Below are 23090 nucleotides of genomic sequence, written 5' to 3' on the forward strand. Positions count from 1 at the left end.
AAAAGTGGATCGTGATGTCGGCCGCACAACCACTCCGTACCTTTTCTAAAAATCACAGAATTGTGTACCCTAAATGGGTGAACTTTATGGCACAACCTCAATAAAATTCATTTTCCAAAATGTCTAAAGAGCCGAGCAAGCGGCTCTCTCCCGCCGGGAGCCTCAGCCGTCGTCCGCCGGGTTTGTGCCGGTTGGCCTCGCCGGCGCAAGCGCTGCGGCCGGCCGCAACTCTGGGCGCCCATTGGCCGGCCGGCGCGGGGAGGGCGGGCACACGCGGGGGGGCGGAACCGGAACCGGCTGTAGCCGGGGGGGGGCGGGGTCTCGCGCGCGCTGTGGCGGCAGCGGCTGGAGGGGGCCCTCGGTGGCAGGACCGGGGGCGGCCGCTGCAGCCCGGAGCCCCCGATGGTGCGCGGCGGCGGCCAGGCCGCAGGAGGAGCCCGAGGCCCCGGCCTCCCCGGCTGACCGCGCGGACTCGAGCGGCCCGGAGCCGCCGCCATCCGTCCGGCCCCGGTGGGGCGCGGGCTGGCCCGCCATGGGGTCCCTATTCCGGAGCGAGACCATGTGCCTGGCGCAGCTGTTCCTGCAGTCCGGCACGGCCTACGAGTGCCTCAGCGCCCTGGGCGAGAAGGGCCTGGTCCAGTTCCGAGACGTGAGTGTCGCCCGGGAGACGCGGGCCGCACCTGCCCGCCCAGCGCCGCATCCCGCGTTTCGCTCTGGGCCTCCCTTCCGCGGGCTCCTGAGCAGGGGCGCGCCGCTGTCCCCATTTCGCAGGCAGGGAAACTGGGTCCCGGCTTACCGGCCAGAGCTTCGGCAGAGCGGGGCCCGAGCCCCGGGTCGCCGAGCGTCTGGTCGGCGGCGGCTTTGGCCGGGTTAGTTAGGAACGCTCTGTGTAGTCTTCATCAACTTAGGGGAGTGCCATCGGACGCTCCGGAGCCGGCTCCGTGCCGGGCACTGGGCTCGTGGTGGGGAGAGCGAGTCTGAGGAGGCCCATTTGGAGACCCTTTGGAACTTACGGGGGTGGTGGGGACAAATACCAAGCACGTAAATGCGTAAACATGTTTGCTGTGAGGGTAATGAAGCGGGGTGATGGGATGGTGACTCGAGTCGGGGTGGTCAAGGAAGGCCCTCTTGAGGAGGTGACGTTTGAGCCCGGATGAGACCTGAATGGGAAAGAGGTGGCCCTGGAAGATCCGGGGGGGACAGGGTCCCGGATGGAGGAAACAGAAGGAGCCCAGAACCTGAATTGGGAATGAGCTCGGTGTAAGCGCCTTGAGGGGAAGGGGTTTTTGTGGGTTTTGTTCACTGATGTATGAGGTGCATACCACTGCCTGGTAAGGAAAGGGAATGGTCTTCCCAACAAGTAAGGATAAACACTTGTTTATGTATCTACATACTTGTTTATTATTTGTTCACACCATGGGGTGTCAACCCCGAGGCCAAGGGGCCCCTTCTGACTTACTCCTGATTCCCCAAGACTTAGCCTGGTCCCTGGCGTTTGTGGGCTGTAGCAGGCGTTTTTTGAATGAAGGAACAAGCCTTTATTGAGCGCCTGCTCTGTTCCAGATCATGTTTTTAGTGCCGGCGCCTCAGTGGTAAGCTGGGTGGACAAGGTCCTTCCGTTCTTGCTGCTTACAGCTGGAAGGAGACAGATGCACACGGTCTGTGAAATTGTCATGTGCAGTAAAGGAGAACAAAGTGTAGAAGGGGAGAGGGGAGTGTTAAGCAGGATCTGATACCGAGTGACTGAACTGAAAGTCACTTCAAGGGAACATTTTATTTCCTCCTGGGTCCCAACTTTGATCTCCTCGTTGTTTCCCTTCATCTCTCTGAGGGGCCCTTAATTTCAAAAGGGAACACCCCTCCCCCAGATCTGATATCAGTGACCCTCGGGTTGACTCCAAAGGGATTGCAAGGTCAGGGAGTAACTCCTGAGGGACAGCCAAGGCTGCAGAGAAGGCCCAGCTCCCTTCCTGTTTCCTGGAGTCACTTGGGCTTCAGCTCCTGGTCCCACTCCCCTGGTAGGTGCTGTGATCAGCTGTGGGGGGCACCCGAAAGGTTCAGGAAGCAGGAGAGAAACCGCCTCCCTTCTTTGTAACTGGTGGATTTGATCCATCCTGTTAGTGTTCAAGCCGAGAGACTTAACAAGCTTAAACTGTGGAGGTTTGAACAAAGACCCTGATGACCACATTCCTGTTTCCCTGACTGCCATTACAGGAGGTAGTGGAGAATACTTGGGATCCTTCTAGGCTGAAAACCAGTGAAAGAAAAAGAAAGTGCAGATAAAGATCTCAGCTGTGCCTGTCCGTGTGTGTGTGTGTGTGTGTGTGTGTGTGTGTGTGTGTGTTTGGGTTGACACTCAAGCAGCCAGTGTGCTAGTGCAGAAAGCTTCACAGCACCCGACACTTTTTTCTGGAATTCTCACTGACTTTGCATTCACCAGCTGGGCTTACTAACATTAGCCTTTTCTGGCTTGCATACGCTGGGTGATTTTTCCCTTTTAGTACTCCTCCTGAGGGAAAGCAGGCAGACCCAGGGTTTCTGTAGTGACAGCCGAGGAGAAGACATGGAAGAGAAGGTCATTCAGCGAACCTAACCAGTGGGGCTCAGAGAAGGGCAAGTTCATCTCACTGTTGAGATGGTCTGCAGTCTAAGAACAATTTCACCGTTCGCCCTTTGGCGGTGGGAGGATGGCTGGTTTGGGTATCAGTAAAACCAGCACCACGGAGCCTCTGCTAGCTTTGCTTGGTTCAAGGTTAGTGTTAAAATGAGTCTGCAATAAAATGCAGTGTGGTCGCCCCGTATCTGTGGGTATGCGTTCTGAGACCCTCAGTGGATGCCGCGTGCCCTCGAGAGTACCGAACCCTGTAGGTATGACAGGTTTTCCTGTATGGGCGCACCTGTGGTAGCGTGTCATCAACAAGTAGGCACATTAAGAGATGAACAACAATGCAACAACTATAACGAGATACTCTAATAAAAATTACATGAATGTGTTTGGGAGGGTATATGTGGGTTCCTAGTCTCAATGTATTGTATTGTCCTGTACGCAACCTTCCTCTCTGGTTGATGTGGGATGAAGTGAGGATGACGTAGGCACTGTTTGCCCTGGGGCCGTGCCAGAAGACACGGCTTGTCTGCTTCCTGACCTCGGTGGACTGTGGGTGCCTGAAACTGGGGCGGAGGGGTACTACGACAGTGTTTTCCTATCATCAGCCGAGAAATAGGGTGATATAGCCTCCCGAGAAAGAAAACAAAAACAAAACTTTGTAAAAGAAACCACATAACAGAAAAAAGCAGCTAATAGCTGTGAGGCAGTGATGGTGGCTTGGGTCAACCCAAGTACATTTGTATCCCGGCCGCAGAAATAGCTGTCTTCATAAAGCCCCTGCCGCAGGGGGAACCCTCCTGTCCATGGAGCGCTCAGCAGTGCTGGGTGTTGAATGGACCCTGCAACAGGCAGGAGTGTGGTTTGTACACCGCTGGTGCCGCCTCGCTTCCTTCTTGTTCTTAGTTCTGTGCATCGTGCCAGACTCACTGAGAACTTGAAAGTGATTACTTGAGATTAGTTCGATCTCAGAAATGAATGCGAATGTGACAAACAGAAGTGAAATTTGAATTTTTGTCTTCTTCCTGGTTAATCCTTTTAAAAATATTAGAAAAACTGAACAAGAAATGAGCCCTTGGGGTGGATGCTGCTTGGCCCAGCAGTTTGATGCCAAGCCGTCTAATCATGGTTTCTGAGAGGGCCCCAAACGTTGATGGGCTGGAGGAAAGATAACATTCTTGCCTTAAATGCCTTTCAACACGAGTGATTACTGTAATCTTTTTTTGTTATAAAATAATATATGTCCATTGTGGGGAAATTGTAAAATGTAAGAATCAGATTAAAACTTCCAGGATCCCGTTACTTAGAAATAAAGGCTCTGATTTCTTGGTTAATATTGTTCTAACATTATTTTCCTAATAATGTTTTAAAATGTACATCTATGTGTATTTTCATATAATTGGACTGACACTGAAAGTATCTTTAATTTTTTCCAGACAGAAATCTTTTTTTTTAATATTTTATTTTATTTATTTGACAAATAGAGATTACAAGTAGGCAGAGAGAGAGGAGGAAGCAGGCTCCCCGCTGAGCAGAGAGCCCTATGCGGGGCTCTATCCAACCTGAGCAGAAGGCAGAGGCTTTAACCCAGTGAGCCACCCAGGCGCCCCCAGGCAGAAATCTTAACTCATTTCCTCATTTTATTAAATGTTCTTTTATAATTTTTTTTATTGTTTTAAGCTTTGTATTATAAGTTAAGTAGAGAGAGGAGTATATGGGAACAGTGAACTCCCGTGTACCCATAATATAAATTCATGGCCCCTCATTCCAGCCTTCCACCTCCAGACAAAATCTGTCCCTCCCCTCTCTCGGACAAGATGATTCTGAAGCAAATCGCAGATGCCTAATTTCGTCCGTGAATCTTTCAACAAGTATCTCTAAAAAGAAGGGTGTCTAAAAATCATAACCACAATATCATTGTCATACCTAAACTTTTTAATGACAACTTCTTAATAGAATCCAGTACCTTAGTCATTTAAAACATGATTTTAACAAAGGGCATAATCAGTTAAATGACTGAACCGTCATTTTTATCCAACTTCATTGATCTGTATTGTACAATGCATCCATTTCAAGTGTACAGATTGTTGATTTTTAGAAAATTTACTGAGTGACGCGTCCATCCCCACAGTGCAGTAGTAGAACATCATATCCCCCTAGTAGGGTCCCTTACCCTTCCAGTTCATCCCCTTACCTGCCTCCCGCACCAGGCAGTCACAACTTCCTGCCCGTAGATTCTCCTTTTCTGGGCATTTCATGGTAATGGAATCACATCGTATGCAGCCTTTTGTATCTTCTTGAAAGACACACTTGCATCGTGTTTCTGAGAGTCACAGTGGTGTTGAGTGGGTCAGGAATTTGTTCTGTATTGCTGGGTGGTGTTCTGTGGTAGGGATGGAGACTGTTCTTCTTTTTTTAAATTTTATTTATTTATTTGACAGAGAGAGACAGAGGGAGGTAGTGGGAGAGGGATAAGAAGGCCTCCCGCGGAACAGGGAGCCCGATGCAGGGCTTGATCCCAGACCATGGGATCATGACCCGAGCCGAGGGCGGATGGTCAACAACTGAGCCACACAGGCTCACTGAGACTGTCTGTTCTTAAACCACTTTCCTACTGTCGATCACTTTTTCCTGTGTCCCCGAGGTTGATGTTCTTCTGGGTAGGTTTTTGTCTGTATCCAGTTTTTTCCCTAGGTTAAGTTTCTTCCTGGGATAATTCTGGGCCAAAGGATATTTTTTAGGCTTTTTTTTTTTTTTTTAAGATTTTATTTATTTATTTGAGAGGCAGGCAGAGAGAGAGGAGGAAGCAGGCTGCCTGCCGAGCAGAGAGCCCGACGCGGGGCTCGATCCCAGGACCCTGAGATCATGACCCGAGCCGAAGGCAGATGCTTTAACCCACTGAGCCACCCAGGCGTCCCTAGGCTTTTTTTGATAACAGCTGCCACGTTGCTCTCCGTAAAAGTTTTGTCAGTTTTTACTCCCATCCAGTAGTGTGTGAGGGTGTGCTTTCCCTAAACCCTTGCCAATAATATTTTTATTTTTTAGATCATGTTTACATTTAAATTTCAGAAATTTCAAAAGTGAATTCTTCATTCTTTTCTCAGCTCAACCAGAATGTAAGTTCCTTCCAAAGAAAATTTGTCGGTGAGGTGAAGAGATGTGAAGAACTAGAACGGATATTAGGTAAGTTTTGTTTTATTTTGTTTTGTTTTGCTAGTTTGGGGGGGGATAAGTTTAATTTAGTAACAGATTTTTATATAAGCAGACCTTGTTTCCCTTAGAAAAATTAGAAAAGAGAAAAAAAAGAACTCACCATTCCTTATTTTTTTCCTAGTCCTCTATAAAAGTAAGGATTCCCCTACATAGCGACGGTGTTATTCCGTTGTCAGCCCTGTTTCTCACTTTGGTATTTCCTGCAACATTGTCTCACATCAATAAACAATGTCAATAAACATTTTTTTTTTTTAAAGATTTTATTTATTTATTTGAGAGAGAGAGACAGTGAGAGAGAGCATGAGCGAGGAGGTGGTCAGAGAGCGAAGCAGACTCCCCATGGAGCTGGGAGCCTGATGTGGGACTCGATCCCGGGACTCCAGGATCACGCCCTGAGCCGAAGGCAGTCGTCAAACCAACTGAGCCACCCAGGCGTCCCTCAATAAACATTTTTAATGGCTGCCTAGTATTTCATGAAATAAAAGTGCTATAATTTACTTAACTAATCCCTTGTAGTTTATCGTGACTTAAACACATTATGTACATGTTAATATGTTACTTCAGATTATCTCTAAGAAGAGGAAGGTAGGAAATGGCAGATAGGTTGGCTTTGTTCTCAGATCACTTGTTTACCTTCAAAACTCAGTAGCTCTAGGCTACTTCCTTTATCTGTAAAATCTTCAACTTCTTTAGCTTGAGATGGTCACCATTATCAGTCCAAGCCTGGAAGTTCTGACCAAAATAAGGGAGAAGGGGGTGGATCTCAGAGGGACTGACTGAAGTACAAAATTTAGGATGAATGGAGAAACATGGGCATGAGAGAGTCAAGGGGGGGCCAGAATAGGACTTTGGGAATGATTTCTAATAGCTAAGATTTATTGTGGATTTTACATTTTTAGTTGGAGATTTTTTTTTTAAGATTTTATTTATTTATTTGACAGACAGAGATCACAAGTAGGCAGAGAGGCAGGCAGAGAGAGAGGGGGAAGCAGGCTCCCCACTGAGCAGAGAGCCTGATGTGGGGCTTGATCCCAGGACCCTGAGATCACGACCTGAGCTGAAGGCAGAGGCTTAACCCACTGAGCCACCCAGGCGCCCCAGAGATTTTTAAGACAAAAGAACCCTTTTAATCAGTTCCTTCGCATATTGTTTGAAGTCCCAGTTATTTGTGTGGACGACGTGTAATAGAGTGACATCATATTCCTGTCTTTGTAACGTAGTGAGTCATTGAGCATGTCATGTATCAGGAATGAGGTTTTTAAATTCAGTGACAACAGTTTAGACAGGTACAGGACTTCCTGTAGCTTAGACTGTTTCAAAAGGCATACAGACTTAAAAAAAAAAACCGAACTCCCAAGTAAATGAGGTTTCATTGGTGAAACGATTTTATCCCATTTCCAGAAACCTCTTTAACACCGCGCTTCCTTTGCTATCCTGTTGCTAAGACATCCTCACTTTTCTCTTTCTTTTTCTTTCTTAATAAAATAACTGGGAACACTTCTCCAGAATGTGGTATCTAGTAATGAGTTTACCATTCATTGTGAGTTTCATCCTAAGGACAATGGTGCTTCATGGCATTGAAAATGTAAATGAAAGAAATGGAGTTCATTTGGCCTGGCTAGTTACCAGTTTTCTGAACCTGGTCTAGGATGTGAGATCTGGTTGTTGCAAGTCTGAACAGCCCGGCTGACTGGGACCGGTCAGGAGAGCCTGGCTCTCTGCCCTCGGTCTCTCTGGGCTCCATGGGCTGATCAAGAGGTTGTACTTCTCCTTCCTCATAAGAGCATCTGCAAGGAAGTCACGCTGCCATCTCTGGTGGAGATGGTCTGTCATTGGGTTATTCCTGCATTTGCAAGTGTGTCCTTTACCTGATTCACCTACAGGTGTGGAGACACCTGTGACTCCACAGTTCCGTCACGAACGTTTCAGAAACATAGCACACTCGGGGAATTCCAGAAAGCGTTCATCAGGTTGTTGTTTATATGGTCACTGCATGCCGACCTCCTCTCTGTTTAGGGGCGGCTACTTTGCAGATCTTTGGAAACGAGGTTGCAAAAGGCTTTTTCTAAGTCGATTGGAACAAGCAAGACTTTTGTGCATTCAGACATTAATTTTTAGGCGACCCAGGGATGGTTGGGATGGAAAATGTTCCGACGGAGGTGTTCTAGAGTGAGTTTTTGCATCTAATTGGTTTTACCTTTTATTCCCACAGCGTATTTGGTGCAGGAAATTAATAGAGCCGACATTCCCCTTCCTGAGGGAGAGACCAGTCCTCCTGCACCACCTCTTAAGCAAGTCCTGGAGATGCAGGTAACTTGTTTCTGATGAAGCCGTCAAAGCTGTCCCTGAGCTCAGATGCTGCTTGTTGACTGACTTCATGTTGTCTAGGGCTTGTCAGGTTTTCTTCTCAAAGCTGCTCAATGACAGTTTGAGAACAACATGATCGTTAGCCTTCAGTAACAGATTATCTGTGATATAAGATGAACGTTCCCTTTCCAGGTGGTGGTGAACTGAGGCTAATGAAAATCAGTTTGGGAAATCTGGTGCTTCGTCATGTAATATTTCTGATCGTTCTTTCTGGACTTATCCATGTCTTAGCCTGCCTCTCCTGGTACAAGTGAGGGAGGCTGCAGCCAGTGCCTTTCGCATTCTCCCGGACCCGCTGGCCTCCGCTCTGATGCTGAAAAGCTAGTGGGAAGGCCATAAGGTGTTGTAGGTGGGCAGCAAATTCAGTTCCTTGTCCCTGATTTCAGCATCTGGTGTGTTGGGGACACGGCGTCCCCGCTGTGAGGACCCCGGCTTGTCTTGTTCCTTACCGCCCCTGCGAATGATCCACTGAGGTTTGGGTCTGATCCTTGGCTCGTGCACTGCCCTGGGAAATAGACCAGCGCTCCTGACCACGGACGCAGCCCGTGGTGTGTAGCCAGCACCGTTCCGTGGCCGGTCGCTCTGGGGGTTTATCGGGGAGAAGTCACTTAACATTTACTGTATGAGTGGACTCCAGAAGGAGTTGTGGCATCTGAAGGGCAGAACGCCGCCATCTGGTTTGGCCTGTTTGGGTTGGTGGTGATGTAATGACGACTTCAGGGGTGACTGGGCATGTGTGGCTTCTATGAGGTGAAGCGCACGTGAAGTGTCCGGGGACTTGCTGGCACACAGGTTTCTGTGGAGTCAGTGCTGTGTCTGACACACCTCAGTCGCTGCTGTGTTGTCCTTTAGTATTGTTAAAGACGCTCGCTGTCTCACTGCTTATTAAGGAAGACTTGACCTCAAGCATTCTTCAGCCCAGTTAATAGTGTACGTGCAACTGTAAGCAGACTCTTAAGCTAGAGACTCGGGTGTATATGCTTAGCAAAGATTACCCAAGTATTTTCTGCGTTGCAAATAAAAGGCAATGTAGCCTTGAAAGAGGAAGACTCTTTGCTGTGCGACAGTGGAGAAGCGGACGGAGGGAAGCCCAGAATAGTAGGGGAGCAGGGTTGGGCCAGGGCCACCTGCGGTGCCTCGACTCACCTTCCAGAACATCTGTTGTGGGCAGCATGGGCTGTGTGGGAATTCCCCGAGTCCATAGGAGACCATGAATGGTGGGCCTTGAATGTCTCTGTCGGATTCGGACTCGTAAGCCCTCCCTGGACAGTAACGTGCTGTCAGGAAATGGGGGTGGCCAGACTCGGAGCAGACCTGTCCTTTAACGTTACCAACTGCCCTCTTGTCTTAGGAGCAGCTGCAGAAGCTGGAGGTTGAGCTGAGAGAAGTCACCAAGAACAAGGAGAAGCTGAGGAAAAACTTGCTGGAGCTGATCGAGTACACTCACATGCTCAGGGTGACAAAAACCTTCGTTAAACGGAACGTGGAGGTACTGACCGCCCACCCCTGCGCCGAGACACATTCCTTTTGTATGAATCTTGCTCCTGCAAGGCTTCCGGTTGGGTTATCCGTTCTCAGGGATCTTGATCTGACCTTTATTTTTCAGTTGGGTTAAAGGACATTAAACAAAACGTCAAGCCTTACCCTGCATTGGTTGTTTTTAGCAATAACAATACTTCCTTTCTGTAAAATTGCGTCAGTTTGCAGCTGAAAAATGAAAGAAATGGGAAAGTGGAGTTTGAACTCCAAAATTGTTTCTTTTTTTCCTGCCAAATTGCTAAGAATAAAGGAATTCACAACGAGTGTCTAGCTCGTGAGTAGAGTCTGTGTAATAGCCCCGCCCACAGCGGGATGCAGAGGGGACAAGGTTGTCCCGCTGGCGCTGTCTCACTCAGTGGCTGCGTCCAACCAAGCTCACTGCCTCCGAGTGAGGCAGCGACATAAGTTACAACACCCTTATCTCTAGCAACCTGACTTCCAGGAGTTCTTTACACAAGGGACGGGATCTCTTTAATTTACCAGAGCTGTGTTCCACATCTGAGTTACCCCGGGGCGTCAGTACCAGGTCCGGCAGCGGGTTAGGATGCTCTGTAAACTCGTTTGGAAACGTGACTTGGGAAATAAAGTGTCACTTGTAATGAGACACTCTTGGTTTCGTATTTCTTTGTAGTTTGAACCCACTTATGAAGAATTCCCTCCCTTAGAGAATGATTCCTTGTTGGACTACAGCTGTATGCAGAGGCTGGGAGCGAAACTGGGGTAGGTGACAACCGCCGGGGGGGGGTGGGGTGGGGGGCGCTGAGCGTCCTGCTGTCCTTGTCGTCCGCAGGGGGATGAATGCGAGCATTCGAAAGCCTGTGGTGGAGTGAGAGAAAGTGAATATCTGTTTGAGAAAACACTGTACTTCTGTGTTTGCCGAGAGGAGTTATTCAGCTGTATTGACTTTTTAGATAAATACCATGGGAACTTCTCCTCTTGGTATAATGAGCTGGAAAGAAGGGACGTTTATGCCACTCAGTGTCCTTGCAGTAAGACTAAAATAATTGCTCAGTGAAGCGTCAGCTCCTGTTTTGTTTGGTGGAAACACAGGGGCTAAACTGAGTTGGTTAACTCATTAATTGTATTTTAAGGATCTTTTTCTGCTATTAATCCTTTCTGTTTACTCCTGCCAATGGTAACTTGTTTCCTCATGTGATTTGTGAGTTCTTTTTATTACGAACATCTGTTCCTCTGTTCCTTGTCTGTAGGAATCCGATGACGATTTAGTTTGAGGATGTAGTCCTTCAGCGAGAATTTGTTTTTACATCTCTCAGATAATGGGGAGCATTCCGCCAGCCTGGAATCGTTTTACATTAATTTGTCAGCCTTGATTTTTTTGTTTTTCCTTTATCTCGCTATGCAAGTAATGTGAATTTCAGCCATGAAACTGAGTACATTCTAACCTGTGGTTATAAATTCTCAAGGCAGGGCTGCCTGGGTGGCTCAGTTGGTGAAGCGTCTGCCTTTGACTCAGGTCATGATCTCAGGGTCCTGGGATCAAGGCCTGAGTTGGGCTCTGCTCAGTGGGGAGTCTGCTTCCCTCTCTCTCTCTGCCCCTCACCCCACTAGTGCTCTCTCCCACTCCCTCTCTCTCTCAAATAAATAAATAAAAATCTTCAAAAAATAAATAAATAAATTCTCAAGAAAGACTTTTCTTCTATCTAGAACCCAAACTGAGATCAATAAGCTTATTTGAGGGCTCCTTTGTAAGTGAAGTTTTCTTTTCCTAGTCCACCCATGCACTAAGGGTGTAGGTCTTTGGAGGTGAGGGGTGGGAGTCCCAACCTTAGCAGGCATTGGGAAAGATTCAGTTTCATCTTCTCAGCTTACGCAGACCTAGTGCCTGTCTCCTGTCTCCCATGCTGACCTTGAAACTGAAGGCTTTAAGATACTGGGTTAAAAAAAAAAAAAAAAAAAGATACTGGGTTAGTGGAATACATCAAGGTAGCTGAGATCCTGGTTTATTTTTGGATCCCAAGAATTTCTCTTTAATTATGGGCACAGCTATACCCTTGAAGGGATGTTTCAAAAATAAGTTTTTGTAAAAGATTTATTTACTCACAGAGAGAGTGGGAGAGTATGTGTGTGTGTGAGGAGGGGCAGAGGGAGAGAGCACCTTCGACTCCCCAGTGAGTGTGGAGCCTGACCCGTGGCTCGATCCCACAGCTCCGCGATCACTACCTGAGCCAAATCAGGACTTGGATGGGCCACTAACAGAGCCACCCAGATGCCCCCCCTTTTTTATCTAGCATTTTAGATATTTTGCATTTGGAGGGCTTTTAAGATATCTTCACCATTTTGCCTGAAATGATTCATTTCTCCTTTTGATGCAATCAGAGAATTCCTTGCTTTCAACTGACTGCACCTTGTCTCTATTATCTCAGATTTGTATCTGGCCTAATTAACCAAGGAAAGGTGGAAGCATTTGAGAAAATGCTGTGGAGGGTCTGCAAAGGGTACACCATTGTGACCTATGCGGAGCTGGATGAGCCCCTCGAGGACCCTGAAACGGTGAGTCAAGGTCACGATCGCCTTTTAACCATGACCAACAGTGGCGTCGGACACCCGGTGCACAGGGAGCCCCTTGAGAGTGAGTTGTTCACCTGAAGCCTTATCATCCCCCAGGGCATTCGGGTGTGGCTCTTAAAGTCAAGGGCTCTTTTTTGAAATGCCTCCCAGAAATGAAGGGAGACACGTCGCTACCCTCCGGGCCTCGGACCCCATCCGGGTTTCACCAGTCGACGGGTACCACGTTTTGTAGCGAAGGTCTAGTGCAGAATCAGTTTGGATCTCACTGTCCCATCTCTTTGGTCTCCTCCATTCTGGGACAATTTCTCAGTCTTTCCTGGACTTACAGAACCTTGATAATTTGAAAATTCTTAGGTAGGATGTCCCTGCGTTTGGGTTTGTCTGATCTTTCATGACTCATGATTAGATCCGGGGCATGGGTCTTTGGGAGAAGTGATGCTATGTCCTCCTCACTGTGTCCCGCCGAGCGCGTGATTCAGCTCGTCCCATGGCTGGTAACGTTTGCTTAGATCGCTTGGTTGAGGTGGTGATGCTTAGGCTTCTCCAGTACGAAGTCATCTTTTTTCTTTGTAATTATTACATGTTTCGGGGGACACGCTTGACATGCTTTGAAGCTGTAACTATGTAACTGAGTCATTCCTTATCAGATTTCCTTTCCCATCTTCCCTCCTCCCCTCCCTCCCTTCCTTCCTCGAGTGTGAGCGGTGGGGTTAGAGGTGGGGAGACATACAGAGAAGTGGACTGGAGAGATGTATTCTCCTGAAAAGACAACTCCCCTGTAGTTACAAGGGAAATACGTGCCTATGGCAGGAAATTGGGAACAAAATGGGAAAGATGAACGAGAAAATTAATCTTCGTGATCCTGCTTAGGGAGAGCCCGTGCTGGCTTTCCACGTGCGTTCTTCTAGTGCTTGTTCTGTAGGAGATGGGGTGTTGGATTTGACAGCTGGCGCTCGGGGTCCAGGATCTGGTTATTGTGTCAGGTTTAGGGCCTTTTGGGTTGACCATTTCATCCCTTCGCGTCGTTGCAGACACCAGAGCGTATTTCTAGTCACTTCCGCCTTGTCGGTCTTGTTTCTAGGTGCTGACCACTCCGTGTCGGAGCTAGACTCTGGTGGTTTCCCTCGGTTCGATGACCTGTATTCTGTGTTGTGTGCTGTCCCTGTCCCATCTTCCAACCCGAGGTGGTTATGCTCCTTGACCCAGTAGTAGTTTTAAAATCGGGGCATCTTCAAACTCAGGTTTGCTATAAATGCCGTTTCTTTCTCCCCCCCCCCCCAGTTTAGTTTCTTCCGTAACTTATTTTGGAGTAATTTCAGTTTCTAGAAAACTTGCCAGGAGAGAACAGAGACTTGTGTCCCTTCACCTGGATTTCCCAGTTGTTCCCACGTTCCCACATTTGCTCTGTCAGCCACGTGCTCTCTCGGCAACTCTGTCCCCATTTTCTCTAGGTTCTTCGCATGCCTGGGGAGAGGAGGCCGCAGGCGTGGCTCCATCACCCCAGAGTTCCTCGTGTGTGTGCCCCCAGGCAAGGATGCTCTTACACAACCCCCTGCGCCCATGAGAGAAACCAGGGCAGGTGCAGCACTTTTGTCCAATCAAACGTGCCATTCCCGCCGCCCAGCGGTTCTCCTTCCTTCCTGGTCCGGCTCCCTCCCTGGGCCTGCAGTGGCGTTGGGAACATGCATCCCATCCTGTGGGCCGACCCCTCCCTCTGGGCCCCCTGAGATTTCTTCACAGCCAGACTCGGGCCATGTTCCAGGCAGGAACAACCTTGGAAGTCTCTCTGGCCACCTCAGCACCCACCATGTGACACGTGATGTCACCCGGTCACGTTGGTGTCTGCCGGGTTTGTCCACCATCTCGTCACCACGTTGCCCTTTGTGGTGGTTTAGTAATTTCCAAGTTGTGCTCATGTCCCTTTCCTCACCAGCCCGCCCACCACACTAGCGTCCTGGACGACTCTCGTGAACGGGTCCCCTCGGTCATGGTGGCCACGCGGTCCTCATTCCTGCTCTGCTTACTAGTGATGGCACAGAAGGCCGGTTCCCCCCATCTTGCGCCTGCGGACTCGGGCATTTCCATTGTGTTCGGTGACTCGTGGTCTGTTACGCTCCGTATTTATTTGGACACTCAAATTGTCCCTGATGATTTGGCTGCTGAGGGTCCCTTCCTTCATGGTCCCATGTCCTTTGGCCTCTGGCAGCATCCGCCGAGCATTCCCTTCCTTTGTGGCACAGTGAGATGCCCCAGCTTCATCCCATGCTTTCCCTGCCTCAGCCTGAAATTGGTCGTTTCTCCAAGGACCGCTGGTGCCTTTTAGCAGAGGATGGTGTTCTCAAAGATCCGGGTCCCAGAGTGCCGCTGCCCCTGGGCCCTCTGAGCAGTCGGAGCATATGTGTACACACGTGCGTGTGCACACGCACACACACGCACCCGTACGTGCTTCTGTGGCTCCCTGTGCTTCGAGATTATGAAACCATGTGCTTAAACTATAACTCAAAATCCTGATCGGTTCTTTCTAGAAGGAACCTTTTCCCCTGTGTTTTCAGTCTCTTTCCTGCCAGTGAGAAATCTGGCTCCTGTTATCCTCAGTATGTTTCATGAATTGTGCGGTCAGTGTACTCACTTATTCAACGTAAGCAATCTCCTGGCCACATAGGCCATCTCCTCCTCTGCCCCTGCTGACCTTTGTCCTTGCTGTGGGGACCCCCCTGCCTGTGCTTCCTTGAGGCTCCCTGACCTGTTCCCCATCTTTTGTGGTCTGGGGCTGGATTCTTGGACTGCTTCTCTCCTCTGTGTGCCCTCAGGGACCCTACATAATTTCACAGCTTTAAATACTGCCTCCCAACTGCTTAGCTTGGATCTCTCCCCACAAAAGCAGACTTTTGTATGTAACTGGCTACTCTAGGTCTTCTTTTAAATCCTTGGAAGACATTTCTACCCGATGCCTAAAGCTGGACTCTGGATCTTTCCTAGCAAACTTGCCCTGCCAGGCTTGTCCAGCTCGGTAAGTGGTAGCTCTGTCCTTCTGACTGCTCAGGTCCCACATCCTGGGGCTCCTCCTGATTCTTCTCTTTTCCCTCAGACCTTGTGTTAAACCTATAGCAGGGTGACTGGAGATGTGTTCTAACTAGGAAGAGACTCTGGTCTCCTGGTCCTGCCCCCTTCTCCTGCCCTGATCCAGGACACGAGTGGCCACACCTCAAGTTCTTCCCTTCTGCAGCAGCCGCCTCTGTCCTCAGTTCCTGCCCCGGCCGCTGCCCTACCGTGCTCTCTTCTCCCAGCATCGAGAACCATCCCTGTAAGCCTTCACTTCACTTCCCCTCTTAAAACCCACCACGGGCTTCCTGTCTCACTTGGCAAAACGCCCAGAGCCTTATAGCGTCTCCTCTGTGGCTTCATCACACATCTGCCCTGTCCACCCCCCAACAGTGTGTGGCCTCCTTGCTGTCCCTGTACCTGCTTCCTCACGAGCTCTCTGTGGCTCAGAAGGCCCTTCCCGCAGTGGCCACATGGCTTCTTCCCTTCCTTTAGCCTTTAAGCTCCGATGTCCCCTTCTCAGAGAGACCTTCTCTGGTCACCCTATTTAAAGTCACAGCCCCCAACCCCATGCCCCCCTTCACCTCCTCCAGCTCTGTTTCCTTTGGAGCAGTTACCACTTCCCCCCATGTGGTGGACTCTGTGTTTTCTTTGTGTCTCTCACTGGGAAATTGGATATATCCCCACCCCTTCCAGGTCAGGGATTTTTGTCTCTTTTGTTCAGTTCCGTATTCCTAGCACCTAGAACAGGGCCTGGCAAATAGGCTAAAAACGTACTCAGTTTTATTTAGAGAGTATTTCTCAGTATTTATGGTAGTTCTGTAGGGTCTCCATGGACACGTGAATTAATGATACTGAACCACTGTCCTAGGGAAACACAGGGATAGTTTCTACAAGCCTCTGCTTACATTTTTGTCCACCAATAAATACTAACCTTGTTTTACGTGTGTTTCTATTTAATATGTATTGTGGATTCATTAACACAGAACTCTTGCCAAGAGCTCTGTGACTCACGCCTGCACGAAGCTTATCTGACACATGGCACTTTGTGTGTGAGGCACATCTCTGCCTTCTTGGGCCCAGGAACACTAGCTAGCGCTTCAGCATTACGCCCGAGGACCATTTTAAATAGTGAAACCACCAGCAAAGAGCCCAGAAGTGTGAAAAACATAACTAAACCGTGACAAGGCTCCTTTTCCGTATGAGATGGAACCAGAAGGCAGAGAACTGCCTTGTGTGACCTCAGCTGGATTAGGCACATCCCGGGACTCGGACTTTGGGCCGCTCTGCGTGTGTGTAAATGACCCCACGCCGTTGCCAGGGCTGATGTTAGGGGAAGAACACGCGGCCGGGGTGGGTGAGGGGCGGTTACAGAGCCTGGGGGCCTGAGGGCATCTGCACCTGTGGAGGGTGTGAAGGGGCCGACTTGTGACAGAATTTGAGCTGGCAGAGTTCTCAGAGTTCTGGACACAGGAGTAACAATGACCCTGATTTCTTCTTCTAGGGAGAAGTTATAAAATGGTATGTGTTTTTAATATCCTTTTGGGGAGAGCAGATTGGCCACAAAGTTAAGAAGATATGTGATTGGTAAGAACAAGAAACGTTTCATTTCATCTCTGTGCTCATGTACAGTGGCTTCTGGTTCTCCCTAAATAGCTCTGTGTTCGAGGGGAAATGCAGCACGTGCAAAGATTGCTGTGCTTAGTTCTGTGTCTTTGTTTTGTTTTGTTTTTAAAGATTTTATTTATCTATTTGACAGGCAGAGATTACAAGTAGGCAGAGAGGCAGGCAGAGAGAGAGGAGGAAGCAGGCTCCCTGCCGAGCAGAGAGCCTGATGCGGGGCTCGATCCTAGGACTCTGGGATCATGACCTGAGCCGAAGGCAGAGGCCTTAACCCACTGAGCCACCCAGGCGCTCCTGTGTCTTTGTTTTTAACGTTTAATTAGCCCTCTCTCTTGCCAGCATTGTACATAAGATGCTTTAGAAGTAGAGATTGTTTTTAATAACATTCTCAGGTTTTATTTCTTCCTTGGGCATTCAGGGCTTAAGAATAATTGGAGAAGGAACCAAATCTGAATTTTTGTGCCTCCCTGTTGCACTGAGCTCCACAGAGGCCTGTCTGTCATCAGGGAGCATCTGGTTCATTTTAGGCCGAACATTCGGCAGGTTTCTCTGTGCGCTGTGGGGGAGGAGGCCCGGATCCAGAGCCTGGCATCGCCACCTACTCGCTGGGTGAGCTCGGCGAGCCCCCACGGCCAGGCCTCATTGGGCTTTGGGACTGAGGCGACACAGGCGACACAGACGAGGAGTGCCTCAGTGAGAATCTCACTGTGACGTATATTCTCGTCAACAGTGGAAAAATAAGCAAAAGCCAAACAAAAATGTCAAAGAACACCCTTTGTTTTTAGATGGTCTTGTTTCTTTGGGAGTGAGGATGGGCTTGGGTATTTCCTTTGCAAAGTGTTTCCCAGAGGCTGATTCTCAGTCACAGGTGGCCTGGAAAGCCATTTCAGGTTTTATATGGATGAATCTGGTGTTATTCTTATAAATATATATTTATTTTAACATACAGTAGAAAAATTGTAACCAGCACGCAAACCCCTGATTTCATAGATATTGTTGCTTGGGATAAGGCTAGAGTTAAGTAATTTTAATAGTCAGAACTTAAAATGTTAAGTGTGGCGTAAAAATGTCAACGTGGATGGGAGATCGCAGGCGGGGAAGACGGCTTCTGCTCCCCATGTGTTGGGTTGCCGTGTGGCCCCCAGGAGATGGGCCCTGGGAGATGAGAGGTTTACTGCACCACGTGTCAGAGGCAGTTGCTAGGAAACCAGAGCTTTTTTTCACTCCCACCGCCCTTTATTTTCTCTTTCTTTTAAGAAACACACTGTTGTGTGTTCTTGCTTTTGTGTTTCAAACTTGTTTAATGATTCCCAGCCCAAGGATGGTGGTGAATTTCAGAAAGTAGGAACTGGGAGCGAGCTCCGGGGATGATGGAGGGCAGGAATGGAACCTGGAACCGAGAGAGTTTGCTCGGTTTGTTCCTTCCGGTGCACATTTGTTGAGTGTCTGTGCGGGTCTGCGCACCGTGGGTCAGCGTGGGTCTGTGCCTTTTTCTCCCAAGGGGCTGCTTTTATCCCATTTGGAGGGAGATGTGCCCGCGTGGAACACTGAATTTAGTTCTGGTGTTTGGTGTAGCCTCTCCTGGTCCCGACGGATGCGCGACTATTAAATTCTGTCTTCTAGTTACCACTGTCACGTTTACCCCTACCCGAACACCGCCGAGGAGCGGAAGGAGATCCAGGAAGGACTGAACACCCGGATTCAGGATCTTTACACTGTGAGTGAATGGGAAATGGTCGCCTCCTTCTCTGAGGCGTGTAAAACATTTATAAATACGTTTGCTTTCTTTTTTGATATGGAAAATTTTGGTGCGGACAAATGGAAGTGTTGTAGGGAGATTGGGCCATCCCTTACCTCCCTCCTCGTCATGCAGGTTTTCTTTTAGCGGCCTGTTAGAGACCTAGGTGGTGTTGAAGGGACCTTGGAGAAGATTCTCTGGTCATCAGTGTGTTTAAAGTGGTACCTGTTATTTTGCTTTCACCATGTTAACTGATGTTTCTGCTGATACCGGTGAGAGCTCTTGGGGGCAAGAAGTAGACTCCGACCCACTCCAGCAAAAGGGGTTTCAGGCCACATGGAGGGTGGAGGTGGTGACTGTACGGGTGACAGGTTGCTGAGCTGAGGCTGGGAGTGGCAAGAGTGGGGAGCTCGCGCCCAGCCCGGCCACGGCGCTGTCACCCAGATGGTGACATCTAACCGTTTCCTGTCCCCTTGGGGGGTGGCCTGGAGGGGCAGCTCCCTAGAGGGAGCCTCAGGTCTCCTGGGCTTAGGTTTCTGCCCGCTTCCCAGTGGTGCTGGGGTCAGGACGAGAAGGAACGAGCCGCTCCCTTGCCTGCCCCCAGGAGAGGCAGGTGCCCAACGGACGGAGACCGACAAGTGTCCCCAGTGCTGGAAGCCCGTGTTTGTTCCCACCCAGGTGCTTCACAAAACAGAGGACTATTTAAGGCAAGTGCTGTGTAAAGCCGCCGAATCTGTCTACAGCCACGTCATCCAGGTGAAGAAGATGAAGGCCATTTACCACATGCTGAACATGTGCAGCTTCGACGTGACCAACAAGTGCCTCATCGCCGAGGTCTGGTGTCCCGAGGCCGACCTGCACGACCTGCGCCGGGCACTCGAGGACGGCTCGGTAAGGCGGCCCGGGGCCTGCCCCTGCCGGGACCAGACGCTGGGATGGGGCTGCTCTGGGGGCGCGGGGGAGCCGGCTGCCCCGCACGGGGGACGCGGGACAGCCCTGAGCCGTGAGAGGCCGCTGAGCGGGTTGGTATTTGGAGAGCCAGAGCTGTGCGTGCGGGTGTCGTTTGCGCTTGGAGTACAGAATAGGGTCTCGTGGTTGAAAGTAAGACCTGTGTAAAGTAAAGGACACAGCGGAGTGACCTCCTCCTACCCCTGTTGCCTCAGAGATAACTGTTGCTCTGTGTTACGTCTTCGAGTTTCGTAGTTGTAGGTAAGCAGGTATGAATGGGTGGTTTTCTTTCTTTCTTTCTTTTTTTTTTTTTAAGATTTGATTTATTTATTTATTTGACAGAGAGAGAGAGAGGGAGAGAGAGAGAGATCACAAGTAGGCAAAGAGACAGGCAGGGCGATGGGGGGTGGAGCAGGCTCCCTGCTGAGCAGAGAGCCTGGTTGGGGGCTCGTCCCAGGACCCTGCAATCATGACCTGAGCCGAAGGCAGAGGCTTAACCCATTGAGCCACCCAGGCGCCCCAATGATAGTTTTCTTCACAAAGAGGTGCGTGCTATTCATTCATACTGTTCTTTTCACTTAATCAGACTTTCCTACTTTTTATAACTATGTAATATTCCACTGTGCGGATGTACTATAACTAGTTGCACGGGTCCCCTGCTTGTTCAGGTGGTCTGTGGTGTCGCGAATGCCACCGCAGTGACTGACACCTGACTCATCTGCAGGAGAAAGTCCCAGATACTGCCTGGCCACGTCAGTTTGATAATACTAGCTGCTGCCCTGCTCTTATTCTGAGTGAAGTTGAAAATCTTTTCCGTTCAGGAGCCACTTGAATATTCTTTTTTTTTTTTTTTAAGATTTTTATTTATTTGACAGAGAGACAACAAGAGAAGGAACCCAAGCAGGGGCAATGGGCCAGGGAGAAGCAGGTTTCCCGCAGAGCAGAGAGCCTGGTGCCGGGCTCAATCCCAGAACCCCAGGATCATGACCTGCGCCAAAGTCTGCCTTTGCTTAATGACTGAAACACCCAGATGCCCTTATAGTTTCATTTTTTAATTAAAAAATTTTAATTTAGATTGAGTTAACATATAATGTATTGTTATTGTTAGTTTAGAGGTCAGTGACTTTTTTATTTTTATTTTTTAAAAAGATTTTTATTTATTTATTTATTTGACAGACAGATCACAAGTAGGCAGAGAGGCAGGCAGAGACAGAGAGGAGGAAGCAGGCTCCCTGCTGAGCAGAGAGCCCGATGTGGGACTCGATCCCAGGACCCTGAGATCACGACCTGAGCCAAATGCAGAGGCTTTAACCCACTGAGCCACCCAGGCACCCTAGTGATTCTTTTAATACCTAGTTTAAAGCAAGTTTCAGAAGAGTTCTCCCGAATTATGCTTTTTGGTATTGGTTCTGTTCTCTTGCTCTGGTTTCTTCCTTTAGGACCCACTGTCAGGTTTCAGTTGAACCTTCTTTGTTTTTCTTCAATGTTTGTCACTTTTTCTTGAGTCTTTTTTCCCCCCTCTTGAGTCCTTTTTATCTTTCTTTACTTCTTTTTGATTTTTTAAAAATAGCCATTCTTTTGCCCATTTCTCTTATGGCTTTGTTAACCAGGAAGGTTTCTTCACCTTGGGGGTTCCATCTAGTGTTGTCTCGTTGCTGAATATTTTTTCTTTTATTTCTGATTGCTTTCTGAGTTCTGTTAACCTCACTTATAATTGTATTTATCTAAGATAGGTATTTCTAATACCTAATTCTGCTTCCTGGTGCTTTTTCATATCATGCATTATTTTCGTAATTTTTTTTTTGCTCATTTTGAAATGAGTAAGGTAAATTTTTGTCTGTTTTGTGGACATGTCCTTCTGGCGTGGTTTCCTTGTCCAGAAGGATATTGTTCTGCTAAGTCTTTTTTTACTATAACTTTATGTAAGTTTTTACCTCCATCCTTCTTTTGATCACTCTAAAATGTAATGAGTTTTCTGAAAGCATGTTTAAATACTCAAGGAAATTCTGTATTAGACATAATATATATTTATATATATGAAAATATTTTTAAGATACCAATGGGAACCATACATTACATAAATATAAATACATCATCTGTTTTTATCTTGGTTTTACGGAACATGTTCAAGGTACTTAAGGGACTTTTAAAAGAGGGCAGATTCAGGATCACTTTCCTAACTTCACAGAATTTTCTTTACTACTTCTGGGCAGGGATCAAAAATCTGTAAGCCCTTGGACCTGAGGCTTCCTCTCTCCCTCTTTTACCTGGACTTTCTCTTTCCTTATCTCTTTTGTTCCTGTCCTGCTCAGCTTCAGTTCATTCCCGGGTCTCTCATCAGTGGGGCGCCCCTGTGGTGGGAGGATGTCCCAGCCGGTGTTCTGTGAATTTAGGGGAGCTGGACCGCTGTGTCCCCGCAGACCTCACTTCCCGTGGACCCCTTGCACTCATATACTCTGGAAGTAGACAGAACCCTTCCCAGTTCCAGCTACTTTTCTTGGGTCAGCCTTCTGTGCTTTCCAGGGAATGCCTTTGACTCTCTTGGGATGTTTCTTCCTTGGGTCTCTCCAACGCCACATTGCTTCTCTCGCTTCCTCTGGTCTGGAGACTCTTACCGTGCAGGTGTCGTTGTGTTGAGCGGTTTGTCCCCATTTGCATGTGGTGGCTTGTGGGGACATGCTTTTGTGAGAAGTTTTGTCTGTGGGATTTTGGTTTTGCTCTCTGGTTGCCCTGTCTGTTCTTGAAGGGATTCGGGGCGGTTCAGAACTATGTGCCATTGGGGATTTTCCCAGAATCCCCTTACCGGCAAGTATCTTAAATAGAATTTGACTGGAAAATCAACTCCTCTTCTAATAACCTGTTTTACTTTATTTAAAAAGGTTTTCCCGGGGTGCCTGGGTGGCTCAGTGGGTTAAACCTCTCCCTTCAGCTCAGGTCATGATCTCAGGGTCCTGGGATCGAGCCCCGCATCAGGCTCTCTGCTCGGTGGGGAGCCTGCTTCCCCCTCTCCCTCTGCCTGTCTCTCTGCCTACTTGTGATCTCTGTCTGTCAAATAAATAAATAAAATCTTTTAAAAAAAAAAATAAAATAAAAAGGTTTTCCCTCCCACTATGAATAAACACATTTTTGATGAATTGTGAACGCTGAAGGAGAAAGCTATGTACATGACTTTGCTGTACTAATGTTGACGTTTTGATTCATCCTCATCTATTTTTTGGTTTTATTAGTAATATTGTATAGTTGTCTCCAGATTCCTCTTGAACATCTTGAAGAGATAAAAGATTAAATTTCAGTTTTACGTTAGTGATTCTGAGACTGCCTTATGTACATATCCCTGTCATTCCCGGCCCTGCTGTTTGCTTCCTGCCCTTACAGCCTGGCTACATGCTTCCTTCTGTAAGATTGAATCCCCAGGTCCTACCCCCCAAGACTTCCTGACTCCTGTGGCCACTCAGCTGCCCTTGACTCACCCTCCCAGCACCCCCA

General features: G+C 48.4%; 1 protein-coding gene across 1 annotated transcript in view; it reads left to right on the top strand.

The window, feature by feature from the left end:
* The first annotated feature begins 397 nt into the window (after positions 1-397).
* Positions 398-23090, top strand: part of ATP6V0A2 (ATPase H+ transporting V0 subunit a2) — a 37186-nt gene continuing 14493 nt past the window's right edge. The window contains exons 1-9 of the mRNA XM_044243513.1: positions 398-649; positions 5710-5788; positions 8031-8128; positions 9537-9674; positions 10356-10444; positions 12109-12235; positions 16800-16882; positions 18542-18635; positions 19335-19547. Of these exons, the coding sequence (XP_044099448.1) occupies positions 533-649; positions 5710-5788; positions 8031-8128; positions 9537-9674; positions 10356-10444; positions 12109-12235; positions 16800-16882; positions 18542-18635; positions 19335-19547 (1038 nt within the window). The 5' untranslated portion in view covers positions 398-532. The remainder of the gene's footprint in view (positions 650-5709; positions 5789-8030; positions 8129-9536; positions 9675-10355; positions 10445-12108; positions 12236-16799; positions 16883-18541; positions 18636-19334; positions 19548-23090) is intronic.

This window comes from Neovison vison, chromosome 3, assembly GCF_020171115.1.
Source record: "Neovison vison isolate M4711 chromosome 3, ASM_NN_V1, whole genome shotgun sequence".
Classification (NCBI taxonomy): Eukaryota; Metazoa; Chordata; class Mammalia; order Carnivora; family Mustelidae; genus Neogale; species Neogale vison.